This window comes from Ochotona princeps, chromosome 15 (assembly GCF_030435755.1).
Source record: "Ochotona princeps isolate mOchPri1 chromosome 15, mOchPri1.hap1, whole genome shotgun sequence".
In the NCBI taxonomy this organism is placed as follows: domain Eukaryota; kingdom Metazoa; phylum Chordata; class Mammalia; order Lagomorpha; family Ochotonidae; genus Ochotona; species Ochotona princeps.
In genome coordinates this window covers 24,032,390-24,059,270 of record NC_080846.1, presented here as the reverse complement: position 1 = coordinate 24,059,270, position 26,881 = coordinate 24,032,390, and the positions used below count along the sequence as shown (strand labels likewise).

General features: G+C 45.5%; 1 protein-coding gene across 5 annotated transcripts in view; it reads right to left on the bottom strand.

The window, feature by feature from the left end:
- The window catches only part of DYRK2 (dual specificity tyrosine phosphorylation regulated kinase 2), a 32,396-nt gene extending 6,482 nt beyond the window's left edge, over nt 1-25,914 (bottom strand). The window contains exons 1-5 of one of the 5 annotated variants that reach the window (XM_058673895.1): nt 25,760-25,914; nt 15,228-15,303; nt 7,673-7,761; nt 5,751-6,000; nt 2,684-2,832 (exon numbers count right to left, since the gene is read on the bottom strand). Coding sequence is in view for 2 of the 5 variants with exons in the window: in XM_004583006.2 (XP_004583063.1) it covers nt 2,684-2,832; nt 3,441-3,489 (198 nt within the window). In the remaining 3 variants the exon portion in view is untranslated. Of the gene's footprint in view, nt 1-2,683; nt 2,833-3,440; nt 3,926-4,210; nt 4,352-5,750; nt 6,001-7,672; nt 7,762-15,227; nt 15,304-25,759 lie in introns of those variants that run through there. The other 4 variants (XM_058673894.1, XM_058673897.1, XM_058673896.1 and 1 more) reach the window with 4 other exon arrangements.
- Between the last annotated feature and the right edge of the window lie 967 nt (nt 25,915-26,881).

The window sequence follows — 26,881 nt, the reverse complement described above, 5'->3', positions numbered from 1 at the left end:
TATGAAATATTTTTGTACTAAAAATTATGCAAGAAGAACAGCCTGAGAAAGTGAGTAGTCTCAATCGTTCAATAATAAAATGGCAAAGAGCTGATTTTTTACTGTGGTGATATTTTTGGGCATCCTCAAAACTTTTCCGAAGTCATCTTAGAAATGCTGTGTACTGTTATGGGAACAGAATGGAGTCCAAAATGACCGGAATTTTAGCTCCTCCTCAAACATGCTGACAGTCTGTGTGGCCCAGAGTCAAAGGCCTACTTTCACTTCTTCAAAAGACTACTATTTTTTAAACGCGAATAGTCATTCTTTAATTCCAGTTTTTGAATACAAGTCAATCTGGTAATGGGAAAACACTTTAAACCTTGCAACAGTATGTACGTGATGCCTATTCACATCCTCGAATTTTGAAAGCTAATATATTAATATCTTCCACGTTACACTAAAAGCAAAAAATGATAGGAGCCAACAGAGTTACATTTTTAGAACCAATGGGGATTTAAAAAAACAGACTAAATTTAGTACCTGCATAAAGATAAGACAATAAAGGGCAATGGACCACATACATTTCAAAGTTCATATTTTCTATGATCACATATTTACCTACAGATTGTGTCATCTACAAGAGAAAGCAAGCTCCAATGACAAGCTCATTTTTCTCCTTAATGCCCTCCTCTCTCCCTCCCTCCCTCACATCCCGCCTCCCCTGCAACATTCTAAAATACTGCTCCCCAGGCATAACTGCTCTGGGATCAAAAACTAAAAACTTACAGAAACGTAAAACTTGACAAAGGAATATGTATGGCAAAGGTTCTCCAATTTCCCAGAATCCACAACATGGAACAGGACACTAAAGGTAGGCTCAGGAGAGTGTGGGCTTCAGGACGCCGATCGGTAAGAACTACAACAGGAACTACCTAGGGAATCCTGACCAAACCAGCTAACATGTCTGTTTCCTGCGACTTTGAGTAGCGGAGCCGAATCAGTTCTGCACCCCCTTTACCTCTCCTATTCCATGAAGTCTGTGATGTTATACAAATAAAATCCAAACTCAGCAACCTGCCACATTCATCCTTCCCAAATTAAGTACCAAATCATCAGCAACATCATGGATGAAACAGGTCAATCAGTTAAACACAGAAAAACACAGCAGCCACTCAGGGGTGTCCAGAAAAGTACATTCACAGCTTGTCACAGCTGCAGTACTACTGGCTACTTTGTTTCCCCAATTCCATTCCGTACTTCAATCACAAAGAGGCTTTGGCCAATGCACCCTGAAAAAACTGCAATCCAGGGGCAAACCAAGGATTTTTTCCCCAGTTGACACCATGTCATGTGAGTAGAACAACACATGTTGCAGGAAGGGGGGTAGGGAAGGGATGTTACATTTTCCAAATTGCCAGGCAATTGCAAACAAAACAGACCAAAAAAAAAAAAAAAAAAAAAAAACCCGATGACCGATCCTAAAAATGTCACTGTGACAAGAACATTTAACAGTCAACTACAGAAGCATCTATCCTCCCACCGAACTCTAACAGCCACACTCGGACACACATGAGATCATTTCTGTGCTGCCAGAAGGGAGGTGCGAAAAGTGCCTATACACTGTTGCAGCTGGAACAGGTGCACAAACTGTAACCTAAACATCCTCTCGCAAATTTCCCATAAACCACTTTACTAAGGACACAAGATCCTCCCACAACCCCCCCACCAGAGCTGCTCCTCTGTGGGTTCAAAACAGCCTTTTCTAGGAAAATTCAACTTGACAAACAACAACAAAGCCCTAACCTCCGCAAGTACCCTTCATGCAGAATCATCTTAGATGGTTTCAAAGGAAGCCCCAGTCCTCTGAAACCATCACCTCTTCCAAGCTGGCAGTCACCATCCAAGGGCGATCCCTGGGAGCGGAGGGAATGCGCGCACAGGCGAGCCCAGGGCAGCTTGCCCACCATTGTGGCAGCCAGTCCCACGCTGTTGGGCACTCCCCGCCCTGCCCGGGCTATGAAGGCCCAACCGCACCTGTCAGGTGCCCGGGCCTTCCCACCAACAAAGCCAAGCCGCCCCCCTCCACTGTGCTTCTTTCTGAATAGTGTCCAACTGCAGGATTCTCCTGGAGTGACTTGTTTTGTTTTGACTGCTGCTGTGGCTCTTATTTTTGTTAATGTTAATTACAATTTCCACCATGCTCAGACCTGTAGCACTCATAAAACATGCTTGCACACGCGGGGGACAATTGGCGGGACTCCCTGCTGGCTACAATCAGGCCTGGAAGCTCTTGGGGGGGATCGATTTCCCGAGTAGGACGGCCTGGCTGTCCCCTAACACATATCTGTTTCTATAAATATCCACTACCCACGGGGCACGGGGCGGGGGGGGGGTGTTTACCGGGTCATGGAGGGGAGCGCTGAGAAGCAAGGACGGAAAGAAGGAAGAGGAGAGAAGGAGCAAAGCTGCATTGAGGAAGATTCGAGGAAGAGGAGCTCTGCAGGGGAAGCCAGGGGCTCACGCCAGGAATCTTCCTTTGTGGCTGCAGCTCTGGGCTCGCCCCACTGACCGAGGCCGCCCCTGGCCAGGGGCGTAGGGACGCATGCACTCCGAGCTCCCCCTCCGCGGAGCACGGGCGCCGGTGCCCCGAGCCCCTCCAGACCGCCCACCGCCTCCCAGACGCCCACGGGTGGGGTCTCACCGTGTGGGCCGTGGCGGCCGCGTTGCTGGCGCGGAGAGGCGGCAGGGCGATGGGGGAAGGCGGGCAGGTCCCCACTCCGCTCCGGGGGGCCCCCGCGCCGAGCCCCGGGGAAGCCTGAAGCTGACGAATGGCGCTGTCCCCTCCTCGGCCTGGGAGTCACGCGCGGGAGGAGACAAAAGAGAGGGTCAGGGGCGGAAAAAGTCACCCGAACCGCGACCTCTCCCACCGCCTCTTCGGGCATCGAAACCCTTCAAACCATTCCCGCAGTGAAAAGCACCCACTGGGGTTGGGGGTTGAGGGCGGGGGTTGGGGAGAGGGCTATCGGACTCCGGTTTCCCAGCACGCCCCCACGGGCGGGGCACCGCAGCGGCAAAGTTAAGTCGGTCACCGGCGCGCGAGTTCGCGACCCGGCGTGGGAGCCGGGCCGGGGCTTCGCGGCCCACGTCGCTGGCAGCTGGTGCACCGGCTTCCCCGAGCCCAGGGCGGGAGTGGAGGAGCGCCTGGACGCACCCGATCCGGGCTCCCCAGTGCGAGGTCCCCGCCGCCTGGCCGGGGCCGAAGGGCTCCCCAGAAGGCGCCTACGGGCCGCGTGCAACAATGCGCGGGGCCGGGGCGAGGCGAGGGCGCGTCCGCCACCCGCCCGCTCCCGCCGCCGCGCCGCACACTTTGCTGGAGGTCCCACTGCAGCAGCCGTCCCAAGCTCCCGGGGCTGGCCTGGGGTCGATCGGAGTGGAGCGGGGGGCCAGGCCCTCCTTACCGGTCGGGTAGGCGGCGGGAGCGGCGGCCGAAGGTTTCCTGGCTAACATGGCCGCTGCAGAGGAAAATGCATCTCAGGGCTGCCGTCTCCGCCGCCGCCGGTCCCGCTGCTACTTGTCGCGGCCGCCGCCGCCGCCTCCCGGTCGCCCCTCGGGCGGGTCCCCGGCGCCGCCTGGCCGCCTCGCGTCAGCTACAGCCAGACACACACAAGCGGCTGCATCCCCTCGGCCCGGGCCCGCAGCCGCGAGCCCCCCCACTCTCCTCCTCGCCGCCGCCGCCGTCCTCCTCTTCCTCGGGCGGGCCGCAGCTCCTCCCGGCCCGTGCTCATGCCTCGCCCTCCCCTGCGCGCCGCGGGTCTCCCCGATTCCCTCACATAGGGGCGCGGGGAGCGGGCAGCGCCGCGCCGACCCACTGGCTCCGGAGCCTGCTCCTGGCACACACGCGCGCGCGCGCCCCCGCGCACACTCGCCCCGGCGCCGCGCCCGCGCCCACGCCCGCGCGCGGTCCGGGAGGACAGTCCCGCCTCCGCCGCAGGCCCCGCCCCCGGCGGCCCCCAGTCCAGCCCGCACACGCCCCCGGTGCACCCCACCCCCCAAGCGGCCACCCGGGCATCTGCACAGCCGCCATCGGCTCAGGGGACAGCTCCGCAACCTCCCCTTGTCGCCATCTGCACCGATCCCCCAGCCCGCAGCTCCCGCACCGAAACCCGGCCCCCTCCCCCGGTCTCTCCAGCCCCCGCCGCGCCCCGCCTTTGCCCAGAGCACAGCCTACCCCAGCCTGGCTCCACCGAGATGGCTGCAGATACCACTCCCCTTCCCAGCGCGCCCCCAAACACGGATGCATTTTTCTGCGTTCTGGACCTAATGGCTGTTCACAAACAATACTAGCTTCCCCCCACCGCGGGACCGGGGACTTAACCGCCCGCGTTCCCCCAGTTCATCACGTGGATAACTTAGTTGTGCGAGGGTCACGGAGGACAGCCAAATCCCGTGGAGGGGCCGACCTGAGCCGGGCAATACCCAGCTCGGGCGAAGGGGACTGCCCACCCACCTCCACCTCCACCTCCACCACATCTCCCCCCCTCCAAGTTTACTGACACCGAATGACCGCTCTCCAGTCGCTAGGACAAGGGGAGGCAGAGAGGCGCGCGTGGACCGCAGACGGGAAAGCAGTTGGCTGTGGGTTGCTAGGCAAAAATAAACACGAGAGACACCTCCCATTTCCTTACAACTCAAGAGTCTTTCCCCTCTGCGGCCGCTGGGAGAGACACGCCTTCCGTTCACCACTGTGCTGTCAGCCAACTATGCCTCCTCGCATCCTCCCAGACCTATCTCTCCCCTCTCCTTCCAAGGCACCTGCAGATTTTCCCTGCCCTTGCGATGTGCCCTCTGCGGCCTCCCTTTCCCTGGTGGACCAAAAACCTATTTGCACATTTCACACCCGTTGCTCGGTCCTGTGCAGTACAGTGTGTGCCTTTGTCCAAAGGGCACAGGTTTTGTCACTTCGCAAGTCCAGGGGGAGGTTGGGGCAGAACCAGAGGAGGTCGCGGATGGCAAGGGCAGAAAGGTGCTTGAATGTTCTTCCTCAAGTGGTGCCAGGTTTCTGAAGTTCTCCTGGAGGCATGAGGTCCACCACTTTCTGCCCCACCCCATCTCTGGCCCCCGGCTGACCAAGCGTGAAGGTCCAAACTAGTGCAGACACCAAGGGACGGGAGCCACCTCCTGCAAAGTACAATGCCACTCCTATTCGCAGTTGTCATAGCAACCTCCCATGGAGATCACCCTTAGCTGGACAAAAATACCGAAATCAGAGTGCAGCAAGGAAACACCTTGACTCTATCTCACCTGCAGAGGTCTTGCTTCAGGGAGGGATCCCTGGCAGAAACAATCGATTTGGCCTAAATTATACAACCCTTCAAAAAGGAGAGGGAAAAAAATGCTCTGGAGGCTTCCTCCTAATTAATTAGAGCCACAGTTAAATAATCAGTGCACTAATGTGCCTTTTAGAAGAATCATGAGCTGGACTGACCTACCAAGAAATATCCCCCAATGTATGTTCCAGAGCATAACACTTTCAAATCCACTGGAGGACACATTTATAGTGTTCAAAATTAACTGAAAGCAAAGCGCCATTGAGCAGTGGGAGTCAAACCTGAATCCGTTTCTGACTCCCAGTCTGATTCCAGCTTTCTGCGAACTACTTTGGGCCATCATGAGATTCCATACTGTTTTCCCTCCTTCCCCTTTCACGTATTTAAAAGGCAGAGAGACAGAGAAACAGAGACACAGACAAGTGGCAGATCCTGTCGCACCTGCTGATTCACTTCCAAAAGGCCCACAATAGCCAGGGCTGATCCAGGCTGAAGCCAGGAATCTGGAACTTAGTCCAGATCTCCTACCACTTGAGCCATCACTCTGCTACCACCCAGGATAGACATTCGTAGGAAGCTGGAATCAGAAGTGAAGTCTTGATGCCATTGTTGTGGCTCAGTAGGTTAAGCATCCAAGTGCAGTTGCAAGTCTCAATCGTTCTGTTTCCCATCCAGCTCCCTGTCGATGCTCCTGGGAAGGCAGCAGATCATGACCTCTGTGCTTGGGCGCCTGCCATCCGCATGGGTGGCTCAGAAGGCGTGCCAGGCGTGCTTTGACCTAGGCCAATGCCAACTCCAGCCAGTAATCTGAGATGTCCCACTACCAGAATCATGAAAACACATCTGTTCTTGATAAGCCCTCAGTTTATAGTATTTTACTGTAGCAACCAGAATGGACTAGGACACGGGGTTGCTCCATGGTGTAAGCAAGAGGGGTTGCCATGCAAAGGAAATCAGAGACACCAGATGCCAGGCCATGCTGAGAAACTTGCAGCTTGCAGTGGGTGTATTGAGATATTGAGAGTTAGATACATAATGAGATAGCAAAGTCAACGTGGGGGATTACACATGACTCTTTTCTCATAATCTGTAATATAATTGAATTCACATTGCACTATACCCTGTGAAAGATCAAAACTAACAAGCTAGAGTTTTGGTTCTTAGGGGGCTTTCAGTGTAACTTGGGACAAAGCCATATCCAAGAACTAGCTCAAGAACATGGAGCACTTGTCTTTGGACCGTTGGACCTACTCCCTGCTTTCATTCACTCTGCCCCATGTCACAGGAGGATTTATAGACAGCATCAATGAGCTCTCTTTTCCACTAGCTTCCTGCTAGATTTAGCCAATGGCAGGTACTGGCAAGACACCAAAAATCCAAGCACAATGAGGTCAGGCCATTTGTGTCCCTGGAAAGTCACCTGCCATTCATTGGCTAGCCTCTTGCTTACAGCTCTCAGTTCCTATTGAGTAACCCTGTGCTACAGAAATTGTTGGCACTCCCCACCCAGTCCCTGTGCCTAGAGATAGTAAGGGTTTCTGTTATTGAGAGCTCCAAGGTGCTTCATTTCCCTTGTTGAGTTCTCTTTATCTGACCCAGTCTGTTATTCATAGGCCTTTAATTAAATTCTTATCATGCCATGTTTTCTCTGGCACATCCCAATTGCCAAGGGTTGCATAAGCAGATAGCCCCTGATTTAGGATGGATTGTCTTATAATTTTGCCAGCTTTATGATGGTACAAAGGCAATAAGGAACTGGGTAGAATCCATACTTCAAATACAGGGTTTCATGTATTGTCCTGAGCTAGTAATGTGGCATTGAATCCTCTCTTAGAATGACAGAGAACTACAGCAAACCCAGCTCCCAGATCAGCCTTGAAATTACGTGGGGCTACCAACAGATACTCTGCAATGACCTGCGTTGCTCGGTTGTAACATATGGAAGATTAGGGGCATTCAATGCCTTCTCAACAGATGTTACTTTCAACTGAAGATGGATGAGTGAGGATGTAACTATACATTGAGGAACATCTGCAGCTAAGGACTAAAGGGTAAAAGCAACAGAATCTGAACACTTCAAGTCCAGAGGGCTAGGAGAATATGAGTCTGTTGGACGATTCAGAGCAGGGTTACTGGAGAAGATTAAATATGATCCAGGGCTCAGACTGGGGCAGACTTCTCTTAAGCACAAGAAAAATCTACACCAAGCTGTTTGTGTATCCTAACTTCCAAGACAAGGTTATGCAGATTTTCGATAGCTATGTCACTTGCAAGTAGTTGGCAATAAGTAGGGGCAGGTTCAAGGAAATCTGATGTCAAAACTTACACTTCCATCTAGCACAGGAGGCTGGGTAGGCTCCTACCTTCAATTCTCTGGCCACACATTTTCATTGAACTTCACAGTGGTGCCTAGAGCAGCTCAGGTGGTTCTTCCGCATCCCTGTCTCAACAGCTGATGAGTGAAAAGAGAGAAGAGCTCTTCCATTTGCAGCCTGGGCTCAGCAGGCTCAATCCACACAGAAGCAGGGTCTCTTCCCCTTTAACTACAAGCCTGTTTCCATGGTGCTGCTTGCCAGCTAGGCCCCACCTGTGCCTTCCTTATGAGCCCATCTCTTGAACAGAACTCCTTCTGTATCTACAGAGCTGCTAAGACATCATCTGTGGGAAAACAAAGATCTAGAGGATTTATACAAAGCAATGTTCTATCAGGCATGTAAATTGGACTAAAATTACACTTCTCTACATAATTTGGTCAAACCTTCATGTTTATAATTGGGAATATTTACTAATAATCTGAGAACGATCACCCAGGACCTAGATATGACTGCATACTTCAGATTTTTGAGAGAAGTATCAGAACATCTACACCAAAGCCTCTGTGAGTTTTCTTCCCTGAAAACTTGAGAAATGAACATGAAATGTTTGGATAAACATGCCCCTTTATCTAAAGCTGTTATGCATGCATTGAAAATCCAGTTAGATGACTAGCATCCATAACCCAGTTATTCAGCAAGAATGAAATAATGTTCTCTTACTTTTTAACACAAAAAGAAATTGTCTTTTTGTTTATTTCTTTTTTAAAGTAAAGGAATTTCACAAGCTAACTGACATAGAAAGCAAGAAATCAAGAAAGCAAGAAAGAAAAAAAGGAAGAAAGAAAGAGAAAGAAAGAAAGAAAGAAAGAAAGAAAGAAAGAAAGAAAGAAAGAAAGAAAGAAAGAAAGAAGGAAAGAAAGAAAGTCTAAAGGGTTTGCCTATGTCTTAAGTCACAGGACATTGACAGCTGAAAACCCTGCAAGCTCTTACAGAGTGCCAAGAACACCATGAAGCACACATGTGGCTAGTTGGCACCCGCAGTCCAGCAACAGCAGCATGGGGACAAAATTTTAACAGCAATTTTCAACCTCAAGCTTGTGACTTCTTGCCCTATGGTCAATTTGCCCCCAAGTTCTCACCTGCTGAATTGAAGAGTAAATCACCACTTAGTTTTCCTTTAAGACAAGTTTTTTAACCTCACTTTTTCCTCCATAGATCTCCATACATATTTTTTTCCTAGATATTAAATGTTTCTGTAAGCATTGAGAATATCTATAAATGGGAGTAGGGTAAAGTTAATGAAAATTGTTCATTTATTTAAATTCTAAATTATTTTCTCATTTCCTTTCAAGCAACTTATGACTTTCTAAACTCCTTGAACGATCTAGACAAAATTTTGTTTTGTCATGGCTGGGTGATATGACAACAAAACCCACACGTACCTTTCAAAACTAATCTTCAGAAAAGACCTAAGCCAGAAGATGTAAATGCCTTTCTTACATGCAAAATACCATAGGTCTGACATTTTCAGAGGTTGTTCACATGACCATATCAATGATATGGTGCCCAACTGAAGACCAGAAGGAATTTTGTAAAGGCTGCTAGGTAAGCATAACCACTGTCAGAAAATCCACGCATTGCAATCCATGCATTTTGTTATGAATCATGGTCCTCTAGGCCAGTGTGATGACTCATTTGGCTAATCTTCCACCTGCAAGCACTGGCATCCCATACGGGTGCTGGTTCATGTCCTGGCTGAGCCACTTCTCATCCAGCTATCTGTTTATAGCCTGGGAAAGCAGCAGAGAATGGCCTAAGTCCTTGAGACCCTGCACCCACAAGGGACACCCCAAAGATGCTCCTGCTTCTAGCTGTTGCACTCATTTGGGGAGTTAATCAGCTGATGGGAGATCTTTATCTCTGTCCTTCTCTCTGTAAATTTGCCATTCCAATAAAAATAAATCTTTAAAAAGGAACATCACCATTCTTTTGCTCAAAAACAATCCATAGCACCATAACAAGGTTGGATGACTTGCTACAGATGGTGTCCTGTATAAATGGTAGCCGGTGCAACTAGTGGTTCTGCTTGTACTGATAGTATGACCCTGACAAATTTCTCAAACTTTCTGAATCTAAGTTTCTTCAACCTTAAAATAGTATCTTCATCAAAGAACTTAGATTGGAATTAAATAAAATTATTCAAAAGGTATAGGACAAAATCCAGCACATAGAAAATGCCAAGTATGTGTTATCAGGATTTGATAAACCCTTCTAGTAAAATCTGAAATCTCATTTCCCTGGCCATTGCTTATTGAAAATAGTGAATTAAAACATGGTAGGTTTCTAGAAAGAAATTCACTTATAATTCAAGGGAAATAGACATAGTACTTACTGGAAGCAAGCAAAGGATCTCAAAGTCAAGTTAACAGCTCTGGCTGTTTCAAGTCACAGAACACTGAAGCCAGAAGTCCTAGACGTTTTAGCAACCTTAAAGTGTCAACACAATGCCATATGCAGCAAATGACCTTTTGCAATGCTTACAAAAGAGTTTGGTTTTGCTCTTTTCACTCTCCCTGATTTAAGAAATGAGCAAAAGTACAGAAATTTTAAGTATGCTTTCATTAAAATGTTTCAAATAGTCAATTGGATGCTTATAAGTGGCATGTTTTAGTTCTATTAAAAATGCCATCTAGGGACACTTCATGGCTTCATGGCATTTAATCCATGTATTTAATGGTGTAGACTTTTTTCAAAATGTAGAAATTTGTTGAATAATGTTGACAAGAAATGCATGTGTGATCCTTTCAATGTTGTAGAGTATAAATTAATTTGAAATATCTAATTATAATATACACAGAAGTCTGACATGAAAGTCATGGGTTCACCTAAAGACGTTGCATTTATTTAAACCAGTATAGAATCCATCTGAAATACGTGCTTAACCTTCCTGGTATTAAAAAAAAAAGCACAAAAAGACATTTAAAACCAGATCCCTGTCATCAACCAGGCCATCAACCATTCAACCATTCAGGCATGGACAGCAAATCCCACAAGGCATTCACCTGCCTTCTGAGTTTATACAAAATGGTTGGAGGACTCTATCTGCTTAGACAAAATTAACATCCAGTTCACCTCCTTTCCAAACTTTCGGAGCTTTTGCCATTACTCTATGGTATTCCTCATGCAGCAACTTGCCCTACTATGAAAAAATGTTACTCTTCCAATTAACATATTGGCCAAGAAGAGTTTTAAGACAGATACCCACTTGGGAATATCAATTCTCCCAGTTATAGAAAAAGAGAAAAAGTAAGACTCCTACTTCCCCTAAAACTATAAGCATATATGGAAATGAAACCCTCATGTAGTAGGATACTCATTGGAAAGTTCCCTGTGAGACAGAATCCTTGCAAAACCACTTAAAATTACTGAGCCTACAGCAGGGCTAAGGGGCTCCCTGAGTCCGTTAGAATGAATTGAGTTCCACCAAATCTGTTCCTTCTTGAGTGATTATTGCTTCTTAGTGAACATTTCTAGACAGACTCATGGAGAAACTAATGGCTAGGGAAGACGCTGATGCACAACCTTAGTGAAATAAAAATCCTTCCACTTGCTCGTTCTGGTGAGGAGCACTTTCTCCTTTTTTCATGAGCCTACATGATTTTTGAAACTCAAAATTCTTCACAAAAATACTGCAGGATCCTTTCATTAAATGCCTATGTACTTTGGAGGCAGCAGAGTCCAATTCTACCTTCTTCAACATCCTCTTTATTCAGTGCAGACATCACTTTTATTGGAGAGTCACATAAGAATAGTAACCAAAATTAATAAATTTGTTTTGATAAATCCCCTAAGGCTGAGAAATTAGCTTTGGTCTATCATAATCTTTCTTAAAGATGTGTCTAGCTATTTATTTTATTGAAAAGTCAGATTTACAGAGTGAAGAAGAGAAAGATTTTCTGGCTGCTGGTCTACTCTGTAAGTGGCCACAATGGCCAAAGTAGAACTAATCTGAAGCCAGGAGCTTCTTCCATGTCTCCTACACAGGTACAGGGTCTACAGGTTTTAGACCATCCTCTGCTGCTTTCTCAGGCCACAAGAAGGGAGCTGGAAGGGAAGTGGGGCATCTGGGACATGAACCAATGTTGATACGGGATCCGGTGCATATAAGGCGAGGATTTAGCCACTAGTTATCACACCAAGTCCTATCATCATTTTGCTCGTGTGTGTGTGTGTAAGAATATTAGGACCTCATATTCACACAGAAATCTCAGGTCCTATATTTAAAAAATAAAAGATTTTTTTTTCTCGTGCAAGAGAAGGGATTGTCCTACTAGAGTAGGGGTTAATGGCTACGTTTAGTCAATAATTTAAAAGTGTGGGCATCTAAATGGCAAAGTTAGCAGTTACACAATTAGAAATTATAGACCAAAAGCAGCCTACAGATAGGTTTTGTTTGGCGTGCCCACGGCTTTTTGAAAATGTGAACTAAATGCCAACATTTAAAACTCAGGAGGCTTTATGTAAATATCCAGATTTCTGACTTTTCTGGAAATAAGGCAAAAATATAACTCTACTGTGTTCCCTCACAGTCCTATTTGACAGTCATACAACACTTCCCAAGACTTTGCATCCCCACCCAGTCATACGGCAGCCTGGTCCTACAGGACACGGCAAACCCTACCACTTCCTGTTACTGTGTGTGTGTTGGCCCAGAGTTAACTATTGATATTACCCACCTTTTCTCCATCAGCCATCTGGGTTTTTAATCTACTCTGCATTTTGTATTGCCTGAAATTTCTTCACTTCCATTATTTCCATAGTCTATTGCTCCAAATGTATGCCTATGCTTTTCTTTCTTTTTTTTAAAGATTTATTTTTATTACAAAGTCAGATATACAGAGAGGAGGAGAGACAGAGAGGAAGATCTTCCGTCCGATGATTCACTCCCCAAGTGAGCCCCAATGGCCGGTGCGCGCCGATCCGATGCTGGGAACTGGAACCTCTTCCGGGTCTCCCACGCGGGTGCAGGGTCCCAAAGCATTGGGCCGTCCTCGACTGCTTTCCCAGGCCACAAGCAGGGAGCTGGATGAGAAGTGGAGCTGCCGGGATTGGAACCGGCGCCCATATGGGATCCCGGGGCGTTCAAGGCGAGGACTTCAGCCGCTAGGCCACGCCACTGGGCCCCTGCCTATGCTTTTCTTTCTTGTTTGCTTGCTTGCTTGCTTGCTCTCTCTCTCTCTCTCTTTTTTTTTTTTTTCAGTTATGCTTCAATTCTTGGTAATACTGCCATGACTAACAGAAGACAATTGTAATCTGGGTTCAAGCTTTTCAAAATAGTTTTATGTAGAAATACATACCCAGTTAAAGAAATGTTTTTCCTTGTTTCAGTCTATACTTTAAACCAAAGTGTGCAGACTCAAACCAATGCCTACTTCAGAGTTACCAACAGTGACACCTGTTTGCACTGATCTTTCGTGACCTGTCGCACTAAGGACAGAGTTTTCTCTGTTTGGGGGCTCTTTGTTGATATCGGGAGGACACAGGAGATATACCTATTGTTACTTATTTACTATTTCTAACAGTAACGTTGAGGCTCTGGACTTCTTGCAGAAGTTCATAGTCAAGTTTAGTGAAAACAGCAATTCAAGTATGACTGTTGAAAAAGCGATTGGGTACAGGGAATCTGTACAGGGCAGAGATGAATCTTCAAGCAAATTGTTGATCCCTGTTACTGCTTAGACATCCAAAGAACAAGGATTTCATATTTAGTATAGTCCTTATTGAATGTGTAATTTCCACTGCTCTAAGCCTATTTCCCCCCAACACATTCTCTAACTCGCTAAGTGGTAACTTCAGCCTTTCTTCATCATTCTGATCAAACACATTAGGGTCATTTGTGATTGTTCTCTTGTTCTTATAGATTCTTTCACATATATCTGAAAATTTTGTGGAGTTCATACTAAAAATATCCAGATTTCACATGCTTCTTACTGCCCCTGATATCATCTTCCTTGAATTACAGACACAGCCTCTTAGCAGTGACCATATAGTCTTTTCAGGACATGAGATCATGTTGCCCTTCTCTATACTGCCCAACAGTTTCCCATTTGCCAGGGTCAATACCCAGGTCCTTGCAGTAGCCAAGGCTTCTGGATGATTGCTTTTTCTGCTCTGCCTTTTCCTGGTTCTGTAGCTTGCTCGTCCTGCCCTGCTCACTCTCTCCAGCCACAGTGACACAGCTCCTCACACATGCCACACATGTCCCACCACAGAGTTTTTTCCTTTTCTTGGTTTCATCGTCTGAAATGCGCTTCCCCTGGCAGGCCATCACTACCTTCAGGGCTTTGCTGAATGTTGCCTGCTTGGTGAGTTTTTCCCTATGCACTCTATTTCAAATGCAGCATACCAACTGAGACATTCACTTTGTTTCTCTTTCATGCCACCACCTGGAATAGCAGACATTTCCACTCAAACAGAGTCTATCATTCTTATTCCACTGCTGGTTTTAAATGCCCAAATTGTACTGAGGACATACAATTCCTTGATAAAAATCTGGTAAATGAAGTAGGTAAAAAAATGCCATCAATTTGAACTCTTTTCTAGTTTCAGAATTCAATTCTGTAGAACAAACACAAAGAATGCATGTTTCCAATTGTACTTGTATACTATCTTCAAAAGAAAAAAACAAAACAAAAAAAGTATCTCCATCTTTAATTACTTGGACATGATCCACAATGTCTAGTTTATCTTAGCTAAGCCTTGTTGCTGAATTCCAAGCATGTGGAATCTCTACATGGAAAAAAGGAAAATTGGTCATCTTGAGTTGTGTCCTACTAAGAGGTGAAAGGTTCCAGCTGTTCTAGGGTGACTCGGCTCACTCCTATCAGTTGTATTTAGGATTCTAATGTATCTTAATCGAGGTCCTTTGGGGGAGGTGTGCTTAGGTCTTTGTGGCTGCTGGGTGTGTTTCAGGGTTTCTGGTTCTACTCTGTTCATTCAGTGGCATCACGAACTGTTGAGTTTGTTTCACATTTTCCCCATGAGTTAGGATACAATTCATAGGCCTTTGTTAATAAATGTAGCATGTTTCCTTTGAAATGTGAAAAATAAAACTGACAGAAAAAAGGACATAGGTAAATCACAACAGAAAACTCTTTGGAAGAAAGAGTTATAAAACAAAAAATTGACAGTGACAATCTGTTGGACACAATAAACCTATTAGCTACTGGTTTATCAAAGTATGGCCATTGTTGATCATTAGAGCCATCAAAGAGTCTTAAAATATATTGTGTCCAATTTCCCAGTATAATTATTAATTCTGAAGCTTGGGTTCATCTATTTCATGGAATCTTTAAAAACCTGATTGATTTATACTCATTTATTTGAGAGGCAGAGAAACAGAGAAAGAGGAGAGAGGACAAAAAAAGAGAGAAAGCAAATTCTCCATCTGTTGGCTCACTCCCCAACTGCCTATCTACTGATTTTTCTTCAAAGCAGTGTGAGAAAATTGCCCAAGTGCTTACTCCACAAGGGCATTTCTATGCAGGGTAGCATACTACAGTGCTGTGAGGAAGACAAGACAAAAAGGGATGAAAACGCTTACCTAAAGTCACAAATCTTAGTTGCAATCCTTGGTTTGGATCCAAGTCTTCTGGCTCCAGAGTTCATGTTCTTAACCACTAAGATAGAGAGAGAACTGAAATAATTAATATATTTAAGTATTATAATTATAATATATATTATAATGTCTAATAAAATATATTCTCATATAATATATAATAATATATTAATAATAAAATTTCATTCCAATACAGTGAAAAGCTATTCAGAAATAATTATTTTTTATGATGTTTATATAGTTAAGAGGGATTCATGCCCAGGTGGACAATCAGTTAAGGTGGGGAGGGTCAAGGAAGAGGGGAAAGTGGATGAGACAACCGCCCCCAGTCTTTCTTCTTCCTGTATAAGGGCAAGGATTGCTCTTAGCAGCCCAACTGCATCAGTACCCAAGAATGGGGGATGGCCCCCAGTCTCATCCCAGTGTCCCCCATGTGGAGCATGTTCTGAGGATACTGCTTAAGTGGTTTCGATAGTTCTGAGTTGCTGTTGATTTTGTTGCTCCAAGGATGAAGAAATCCTTCCAAGGTCTACTTGCTAAACAGTCCATCTTAGAGGGGGTCTGGCATGGTGGTCCAGAGGCTAAAGTCCTCACCTTGAACGTGCCAGAATGTCATATGGGTGCCAGTTCTAGTCCCGGCAGCTCCGCTCCCATCCAGCTCCCTGCTTGTGGCTTGGGAAAGCAGTCGAGGATGGCCCAAAGCCTTGGGACCCTGCACTCGTGTAGGAGATCTGGAGGAGTTTCCTGGCTCCTGGCTTCAGATCGGTGCAACACTGGCCATAGCATTCACTTGGGGAGTGAATCATCGGACGGAAGATCTTTCTGTCTCTCCTGTCTGTATATCTGATGTTGCAATGAAAATAAATAAATCTTTAAAAAAAAATAGTCCATCTTAGAGTCTCCATTCGCCCAGGTACTTGCCATCAAACTTGACCTGGACAGCTGTCCAATTTTTTCTTACTTCAATGATACAAAACATCCTCTGCAGGCTTCAGTGAACTGGTGTCATGACCTCCACGAGTACCTGGGCATGCTCAGGGAGGACATGTATCGGCCTCAGCAACCATGGAGACCAATTTCTGACATGCACTCCACAGTCAGACCACAGATGCTGTGGTTTTCACCATGGTTGGAGTTTTGAGTTCAGCAATCCAATTGCAGGGGTCCCCAAAGAAACTCACCAGAGGTGACCCCAACATGATTCTTGTGTGTGGCAGCTACTGCAGGGTCTGGCTCGGTCCATCACCCACATCAACCTACACATAGAGTGATGGCTGCAATCACCTGCTCAGTTCTGTCCTCAGCCTCATCTCATATGCAAACAAATGGATGCTGTGGCCCAGCTGAACCCTGCCCATCATACAATCAGCCCTGAAGCACATTAGCGGGAACTGTAGCGCAGTCAGAGCAAGCCCCAATAACCCCCACCAGGCCCAGCTTCCAACCCCGGTTCCTACATATGCCAGTATGTGCAGCAGACTGATCCGGTGTGTTCTACATTCTATTTGGCTCTTGTAAACATCAATGGGCATTGGAATCTAGCTCAGCCCAACCAACGACAATATCCAGCCCACACTCATATTGTCACCACCTGTCCAGCCAGGCCAGCCCCCAGCCCTGGTTCATGCATGCTCACCAGTGGGAGCTGAAGCCCATTAGAGAGGTGCCCACAATTTCCCTACTAGGCCCACTCCCAGCCCTGGATCCCCCACTTTCCAGGTGATTCTACAGTGTAGCCTGACAGGACTTGTCTCTAGTTCCAGCACCTGCTAGCTGATGCTGTAACAAAGCCCAACCAGCCTGCACTTGCTCTGGTTCATGCATGCAGCAGTAGATACTGTCACTTAGCCAAACTTCGCTCTCCCCCAACCCAGATCACATGCAGGCCAACAGATTTTGTAGTCTTGCCCAGCCTGGTCTGTCTCCCAGACCCAGGTCTCATGTTTACCAGCAGGAGCAGTGGCCTAGCAGGGGAGCCCCTACAGCTCCCCTACTTACTTCATCTCCCTTCATTCTGGGTCTTACATATGCTGCTGGATGCTACTGCACTGACCAGCATGAATCACCTCACCTTGGCATTCACCAGCAGGTGTTGTACCTGGCTCAGTCCAGTTTGCCCTAGTTCCAGCTCATGCTGGTGGGTGCTGCAGCCTAGCCCAGCCCAGCCAGCCCTCAGTCCAGGTCCTAATATGAACTGGCTGGTATTGTAGCCCGACACAACCTGTCCTGCACCTCATCCTAGTTCTCACATCTGCCAATGGCTGCTATGAACTGATCCAGTCTGGCCCACATCTAGGCCTGAGCCACACATATGCCAACAGGTGTTGTAACTTGGCTTGGTCTGGGCTGCTCCAATGCTTGGTTCTTGTGCTCACCTGCAGACTGTGCCTTAACAGAGTTGTTCCTCAAGCTCCTCTATCAAATCACCTCCCAGTGTCCAATCTCATCCACACCACACACCAATAGGTTCTTGGTCCATTCTCCTGTCCTGGCAGGAGCAGCAGCCTTGCCCAGCTAGCCCACACCCATGCTGGTTCTTATTATTGGGTGGCATAGCCCAGCCCTGCCTGGTCCGCCCCCAGACCCAGCTTTTGCATGGTTCAGTGGGTGCAGAAATCTAGCTCAGTCTGTCTAAAACCCATTTTGACTCCTGCGTGAACCAATGGGTCCTGGAGCCCAGTCCACACTCATACTGACTGATACTGCAGCCCAGTACACCGGCCCCATTCCAGCCCTCATGCTTATTACTGGGAACTACAGCCCAAATAGGTTGTCCCCTTAGTTCCCTGACCAGGCTCACACCCAGCAATAGATCTTCCACATGCCAGTGGTTGTTCCAACCCAGACCAGCATAACCCATCACCCGGCTTGGCCTTTGCTTTCAGATCTACCACCTGACCTGGCCCAGCCCACCCCAAGTCTCAACTCTCACTGGTGGGCGTTGCAGTTCAGCCATGCCCAGCCTGCCTCCATCCCTGGCCTCCATGCAAACTGGCAGGTGTGATAACCTAGCCTATCCTGACATGGCCTGTACCCCATCTTGGCTCAGTGTTCTATGGTTTGGCCTGGTCCTGCCCAGTCCACCCCACTAGAGCCAACCCACACACCTGCCGACAAGTGAAGCAGCCCTACCTGGCCTGACTCACATGCTCACAAGTGGGAGTGATGACTCACCAGCGGGAGTGATGACCCACCACTGGGAGTGATGACCCACCAGGGAAATTCCCCCACCAGATCCATTCCCAGACCCACCAGGTGCTAGGCCCTTGCCTGGCACAGTCTCCCCGCCCCCCAGTCTTGGCCTTTGTGTGTGCTGGTGGATGTTGCAGCCCAGCCTGCCCCACACCCAATTCTTGGGTATGCCTACATATGCTACAGCCTCGACCAGCTTGGCCTATTCAGAACCCCAATATCTATGAGAGTTGGTTAGTTCCATGGTCATGCCTCAGTACTACCTCCAGCCCTTGAGCAAACTAGCTGGTATGGCAGTCCCACAGGGGTGAGCCCACAATCTCCCCCAAGAATCTGCTGCCAGATCCAGTTCTCTTATGAGCTGGTTAGAGTCATGGCCCCCTTTAACATGGCCCATACTCTGTCCTGACACTCACTGGCTGGTACTGTGATCTAGCCCTGCCAGGCAGGCCTCCTAGCCATGGCTTTTCTGTGCATTGGTAGGTGGTGTTAGATACCAGCTACCACAGCTCAGGTCTGCCACATGGATGGGTGTATTGGCCTCAAAAGGTCCTCCGATTTCCCTCCTCTAAACCACATGGTCTCAGTCCCCTTGTTTCCTTGCAAGTGGAGTAGTCTTTTTGGAAGTCCCCCAGAAGTCACTCCTCACTTGTCACATTCTCCCTCAATAGTCCTTCATCCCACACCTCTCCAGACCCACTTCCCTGAGCAACCCACAGCTCCCATGCCCATGAGCACACAGATCCCCAAGCCTGGTCCTCTCACAGTGTGTGATGGCAGCCTGGGACCCTGCCTACCAACCCAGGACTAATCACACTTGTGCATGAGTCCCTATACCCTGTCTGCTGGCATGCTGGTGTCTGCCTCCCACATACCATTTTTTAAAAATAGAACAGCAACTTTGCTAGCACACTGGTATGGTTGACACAAATTTGGCATTAAACAGGCCCAAGATGCCTGCCAGTTATTAGCTGCTTTTCTCCCAGCAGTTTAGTACTTGCCTAGGTACAATGCAACCTAGTCAGTTGCCCAAAGCTTGGGCAGGCAGTATTTATTGAGTCAGTACAAGGATATTAATGACACCATTAGAGACAAGAGAGTGTAGTGTGGCTTTCAACTGCTAGCAGCAATGACACCATCAACAGGATCATCAGGAACTCACAAAGAGCATCACGCTGCCTCTTCATAAATTCTAGTAACAAACACCAAATGTTTTCAGAACACATACTAAGTTGCCTCTGCTGCATGTTTATGAAACAATAACAACATCTCCTGACATTATAAGTTGTGTTTTCCTTTCTGTTCTCAGTGCGTCACTCAATACTTTTTTCCGTAGAGTCCAATACAAACATATTTAGATAGACTTTAGGAAAACAAAGTTTGGTCTAGCATGCTAACCTTCTTCCTGGGGTGCTGGCATCCCATGTGGATAACAGCTCCTATCCTGTGTCCCAGTTGCTCCACTTCCTATCCATCTCCATGCTTAAGACCTGGGAAAGCAGCAGAAAAAGGTTAAAGTCCATGGGACCCTGTACTCACATGGGAGACACAAAAAAAGACTACTTTCTGATGGGCTCAGCTTCAGTTGTTACAGCTGTCTCAGGAGTGAACCACTGGATGGAGGATCTCTCCCTCTGTCTCTCTCCTTCTCTCTATAAATCTGCCTTTCAAATAAAAACAAGTAAATATTTAAAAATATTTAAATAAAACTTCAGTTATACTTTAAATATGGGCTACGGATGTAGTTTGAAACTTTTTCTCATAGGCTGTTCTAATTGGCTCCCTGAAACGCTAGGGAGAAGAATTTTGTTTACAGTAAGGGCTCATTCAAATCACATTACATCGAGCACACACTTTGAGAATCAGGATATAATCTGGCAATGTTACACTTGTATTTCAATATTTGCAAAATTCCTCACTGCTCTCAAGACAGTTTAGGGTAAGCAGGAGCCATGCTATACTAAACCTTCGCAAGTGTTATCTCCTCACTTGAATGACTGGGGAATACGCTCCCATGGTCCTCCCTATTCCTGAAGTCAGCATTTGGGTCACTGTATTTTCTGACCATCCCCCAGCAAGATCGGATTAGATGCAATATAGTTAGTCAGGCTTTCTCAGAGAAACACAACCAATAGACTATTTATATAACTCTATAGAAAGGGATTTATTACGTAGGATTTGCTGATGTGATGATGGAAGCCAAGAGATTATTTCATTTTCATCTGCAATGAAGAGGCCTAGGAAAGTGGAAGAGGTAATTTAAGTCAAAACCCAAAGACCTGAGAAACTAATGCTGTGTAACTCTTGTTACTAGCCAAAGGCCAGAGAACCAGGAGTGCTGCTGTCTGAGGACTAGCTTGGCAAGAGCAAGCAGGCCCTTCCTCTGCCTTTGTGGTGTATTCAAACCCTCAGTAGACTATAGGATGTCCATTCACATTGGTTAAGGCAATTTTCTTTACTCAGCCTACCAATTCAAATACATTATTTATTTATTTCAGAAATATTCCACAAGTGCATTTTCAAATAATGTTTTACCAGCCATCTAGACATCTCTCCTTTTTTTTTTTTTTAAGATTTATTATTATTGGAAAGCCGGATATACAGAGAGGAGGAGAGACAGAGAGGAAGATCTTCCGTCCGATGATTCACTCCCCAAGTGAGCCGCCACTTCCGGTGCGCGCCGATCCGATGCTGGGAACCTGGAACCTCTTCCGGGTCTCCCACGCAGGTGCAGGGTCCCAAAGCATTGGGCCGTCCTCGACTGCTTTCCCAGGCCACAAGCAGGGAGCTGGATGGGAAGTGGAGCTGCCGGGATTGGAACCGGCGCCCATATGGGATCCCGGGGCATTCAAGGTGAAGACTTTAGCTGCTAGGCTGCACCGCCGGGCCCTGGACATCTCTTAAGCCCAGTCAAATTATGTCTAAAATTGACTATCACAAATGCATTTTTATCAACCTGTCACCACATACATATCTGTAAACCATACCAAATCTCCAAGAGAATTGCTGGATATGGAGAAAACTTGGAATGGGTAGCTGAAAGTGATTTGTCTGGACAGTGTTGTAGGAGAAAACACTGTGTCCCTTGTTTGCTTTTTTCCCCATACTTTTCATGCAGAATATAGTTCAAGCTATAATTTTAAGTCGAGGAGTCTGCACTGTGAAGGCGATGCCTGAGTTAAGTGTTTGGAGGGGTAACCAAGTTAACCCCACTGATGTCTCAGGGGAAGAATACCCAGGCAAACCAGATAATCCCAGGGCCAGGTGGTTTCCTTAGCTCATTCCAGGAGCAACCCAGAAGTCAGCGTGTCAGGAGAGAATAAATGAAGCAGATGTGCAAAGAGAGGAGGCAGGAAGCAAACATCCAAGGTTTGGGGGTGGGGGCTTGCTGTGGCAAGACTGAAGGGCCTAAGCTGCAAGGGAAATACTGATCAGTGCAGAATACTTCCAGGGAGTACCATAGCTTAGTTTGCTTTGTGAATGAATCAGCCAAGTTTGGGGCACAAGCCCTATTTTAGTAAATAAGAAACTAATCTTTCTTAATTGATAGCTTCCTCTTTCATATCCGTTGCAAATTTTCTTGTGCAGCCAATTCTGTGTCAAATAAAAAGTATCAGTCTATACACTGTAATCTTTTCCAGTATTTCTCAGCCAAGAGTTCTAGGCACGGAGGAGCTTTATGGCCTGTGGCTAGGACTTTCCAAATATTCACAGTCAAGGCAAATTTGAGGGGACTATCCTAAGACGGAATCAAGGGAAAGTGTGAATTCAATTCTGATTTTGAAACAACTTCTTACAACATGTGGCATAACATTTAGGATGGGATACAGGAGTTTATAATCACAGATACATGAAGGTCCTATGAAATGTGACTGAAGCTTTGAGTCAAACGCTCCATGTGGACCTTCGGGATAATGTCAACATTTGGGAAATTGCTGCTTCTGGATTCCTGCTAGTTTTTGCCAAATCTAGGAATGATACATCAATTTATTGGAATTTATCCTAGAATCATTTTGACATTGGTCAACATGAACAGTAACACAGAGGCTATTTCAAAGGCAAACTAGAGAAAATATTTTAAATAAGAAGACCATAAATGACTCGTTAATCTAGTAAAAATGTTTTAACTGTATTGATGACCAAAGGAAGCTAAAATTTAGTGATATATTTAAAATGAGCTTCAAGGAAAAAGCGAAGAATATTAGAATATTATGGCAGCTGGGAATAAAAAGTTCTCACATTGCTGATGCTTGCAGAGGACCAAAAAAGCAGTACCACATAGTGGTTTATAAATCTGAAAAGGAGGATACGGTGGTCTAATGGCTAATGCCCTTGCCTTGCACATGCTGGGATCCCACATGGGTGCTGTTTCTAATACCAGTCATCCCACTTCCCTTCCAGCTCCCTGCTTGTGGCCTGAGAAAGTAGTAGAGGACAGCCCAAAACCTTGAGACCCTGCACCCACATGGGAGACCCAGATGAAGCTCCTGGCTCCTAGCTTCAGTTCAGCACAGCTCCAGCCATTGTGGCCACTTGGGGAGTGGGTCAACAGATGGAATATTTTCCTCTCTGTCTCTCTTCCTCACTGTACATCTGATTTTACAATAAGAATAAAATAAATCTTTTAAAAAAAATCTGAAAAGGAATCATGTAGTTTGGTTCTGTACTTGTACTGTGGAAAAAGTTTGGGAAATTAAAGCATAGTTATTTTAAATATTGTAGTATTAGTTTAAATGAAGAAAACAGTTATCGTCCAATAAAAGAAAGGTTAAACCATTTAATTTAAAACTTTATTTATTTATTTTTATTCACTTATTTATTTGAAAGGCTGGATAACAGAGGAGAGAGGGAGAGAGAATTCTCATTCTTTTATCGGCTGATTTATTCCCCAAATGCCTGTAACAGCTAGAGGCCAGGAATTCCAGGTCTGTCACGAGGGTGACAGAGTCAAATATTAGCTGTTATTTGCTGCTCCTGTGTGCACATTAGCCAGAAGCTGGATCAAAGAAGCCACAAGAAGCTAGGACTTGAATTGGGCATTTACGGAATACAGGTATCCCGAGGAGGGTAGCTTAGCTTGCTATGCCACAAGATGAATCCTAATGAAAATACTTTAAACGCATCTGAGAAACATTATATGATGTCAATTATTCTACATGAAAGTTACACAATGAAAAGGTATGTTTGGTGCAGAAGAACTTGCATCAGCCATTTACAAATATGTGAAGGAGACAATACCAGGTGGAAATCAGTTACTTCGATGACAGTGATAATTTGAACAGTTAGGTCATAGCAGCTTTATTTCTCCTAACATTTTTATAAGGCATTTGTAATAAATAGCCATGTATAATATTTTTAATGATCTTTACATTCCTATTTTTAGTATTTCTAATGTATTACATCATTTTGTAATATTTACCTGAAAATAAATTATTTGAATATGCAAATCTGTTTAATACTTTCTGCATGTAAACTTGCAAAATTATTTTTGAGTAAAGCAGAAACATATCCAAAGGTCAGAAAAGTAGTTTTAAAAAATTATAAAAAGATTTTGATCTGGTCAATGATACAAAGTGAATAAAAGAATATAGTACAGACCAAACACCTTAATTGAAGAGAGCTACCAATTTTCTAGATGTCAAATAAATGTCATTAGTTACTGTTGACCTGGATAGAAAAAGTTAAAAAATCTATTTGGTGTGATGTCTAGTGTATTCTAATATGTACCAAATGATTAACAAAACTGACTCTACAAAACTCTTATAACAGGTTTTCTTTAACCTGCCATCAGTAAGTAACAGATGCATATTATAAATCAAGTAAAATTCAAGCAGGAAAAACTATATTCCTAAGAATCTAAATTTCCTACATCTGTCAGCCACCTTACTAGGGAGTATGGAAGATAAAAGTTGGCAACTTACAATCCTGTACAGACTTGCTGAAATCTTTTTTTTTTTCTGTGCATTTTTTTTATTATTCATTAATTACACTGTATTACTTTCATAGGTACTGGGATTTCTCCCACCGACTTGCTGAAATCTTACAGGTAGTATACCATTTGTATTCTAGTCTGATATTCCATTTTCGATTACTCATTGTCTTACCTTTATTTTTTAAAAAAAGATTTATTTTATTTGTATTAGAAAGGCAAAGAAAGAGAGAGAGAAAGAGAGAGAGAGAGAGAGAGATTTTTCCAGCTACTGGTTCACTCCCCCAAAAGGCAGCAAGGCTGGAGCTGGGCAGTTCCAAAGCCAGGAGGCTAGAGCTTATTCCAGGTCTCCCATATGGGTGCAGGGGTCCAACTACTTGAACCAACTGCTACTGCTGCTTTCCCAGGGCGTATCAGGGAGTTGGATCAGAAGTGCAGCAGCTGGGACTCAAATGGGGATGCCGGCTTCACAATGCTAGCTATACCACAATGCTATATACCACAATGCCCCATGTCTTACGCTTATATAAATAATAGGACCTCTATTTCTTTCTTTTTAGTTGTAAAGACAAGAAATTTAATTTTATTATTAGAAAAAAGGTGTTATTTTAAGAACATATGCTTTCTTTTTCTCTATCCCTTTTCCCATTAAGTCTTTACTCTTGAAACAGGAAAATCAGCATTTTATTAAGAGGCAGTTGTACTCAATGAATTCAAACTATCCCCAGGAGGTCTTTCTCTTAGGAATTTTCATTGCACAGCTGGCTTGGTTTTTCACACCTTGGTGACCCATGTACAAAGTTGAATTTCCAAATTACCCAAAACCTCCTTGCAAAACAAGTTAAGTTCATAGGAATTCAAATTGTTATTCGGGTGGAATGTGTTTCAAAGCCTGCTGGTTATAATGGTGGAAATTATGAGTAGTCTCTTGAAACAAAACCACATTAACACCTCTGGGACTTAGATTTGGCTCTCTGGAAAGGTAATTTCCAAGAAGCACTCACTTAGCACACCCAGGTGAGCACGTCTTTTTTCCAAAGATGGCTGCACACACTGCTTCACCACTTGGTGCCTAGGCATTTTGTAGAAATACCTTCCTCCCCAGATCTGGAACACATGATCCCCACAAGGGCTGCTGTGTTTGACAGTCCTCAGCTTTGTTGAATTAGATGTGAAGTTTCCCACCATTGTCATACACAGATAGCCAGGCTCCTTCATTCAGAGAATAAAGGCCATGGTGTGAATCTCACTCCAGCTCCAGTGAGACTCTGCCCACTCGAGAACACTTCTAGGTCCCAAGAAGACACCATGCTGCCATGATTATGATATTCCTTTCTGGGGAGGTAGCATGAGAGGAACATTTTCCTGGTAAACTCTTGGCTTGGAAATCACTTACCTTTCTAGGTACTTTTAATACGGCCAATCCATGGTGAACTTGCAAGAAGAACCAGTTATCATGTGCGTTGGTATGAAAGTGGATCTACCAGCCTCAGTTAAGCCTCAAGAGGCTGCTGCCTCAGCTGGCACTGGGATTGGAGCCGATGAGTTACATACCCACATTCTAAACTGCCTTTTAGAATTGCCAGATCTGGCTTCAAAGGGGTAAACTGCACTACAGCCATCTCAATCACAGAGAATAGCTGGTGAGACAAAGGTAGGGAAATATTCAAGAACCTACCTCTCCATTTGGCCACAAAGAAGATGTGGAGAAATAGATTATAGCTTTTTTTTTAACCAAAGAGAGAGAACTTAATGCTATCACTTGTTGGTCACTCCTCAAATGCCCATAACAGCTGGGGCTGGGCCAGGCTGGGCCAGGCTAAAGCCAGGAGCGAAGAACTCAACCCACTTCATCATTGGTGACAAGATCCCAACTGCTTGCTTCCTCCCAGGTTTGCATCAACAGAAAGCTAGAATCTGAGACAGAGCCAGGACTCAAACCCAGGCACTTGGAAGATACAGGATATGGCTGTCATAACCACACAGGCATCTTAACCCTTTGGCCAAATGCCCACCCCAGTAGCAGGACTGGTGAAGCTATCCTTGCCTTTGCTTATAAAGGACGTGAAATGTTTGGTGTCTGCTTCCTACAGGAAATTTCTGCCCCTAGGCTGATCTTGCAGTATGTACTTTTTTGATTATCTCTTGTTTGTGTTCAGTGTAATGAACTTACTGAGCCCACTGAAGTGAATGGTTTTGATTACTGCTCATAGATGTTTAGCTTGTGTTTACCTGACGTTCCCTGCAAGCTAATCCAAAGATATTGTAAATTTCACACTGTTGATAAAAACTCACACACACACAAGATCTTTAATACCAAAAATGTAAACTGTTCTTCTCTCTTTTTAATCTTGCAATTTATAGCCGTTTTATAGAAGCCTGACAGAGCTGCATTTAAGATAAAGAAGATACTTCAAGGGAAGAACTGGCCTTGGGTAGAACACTCAAGTGGGCCAACGATTTTTTCTGAGGCTCAGTTCCCATGCTTCACAGTCTGCCTCTTCTGCCTACCCTCATC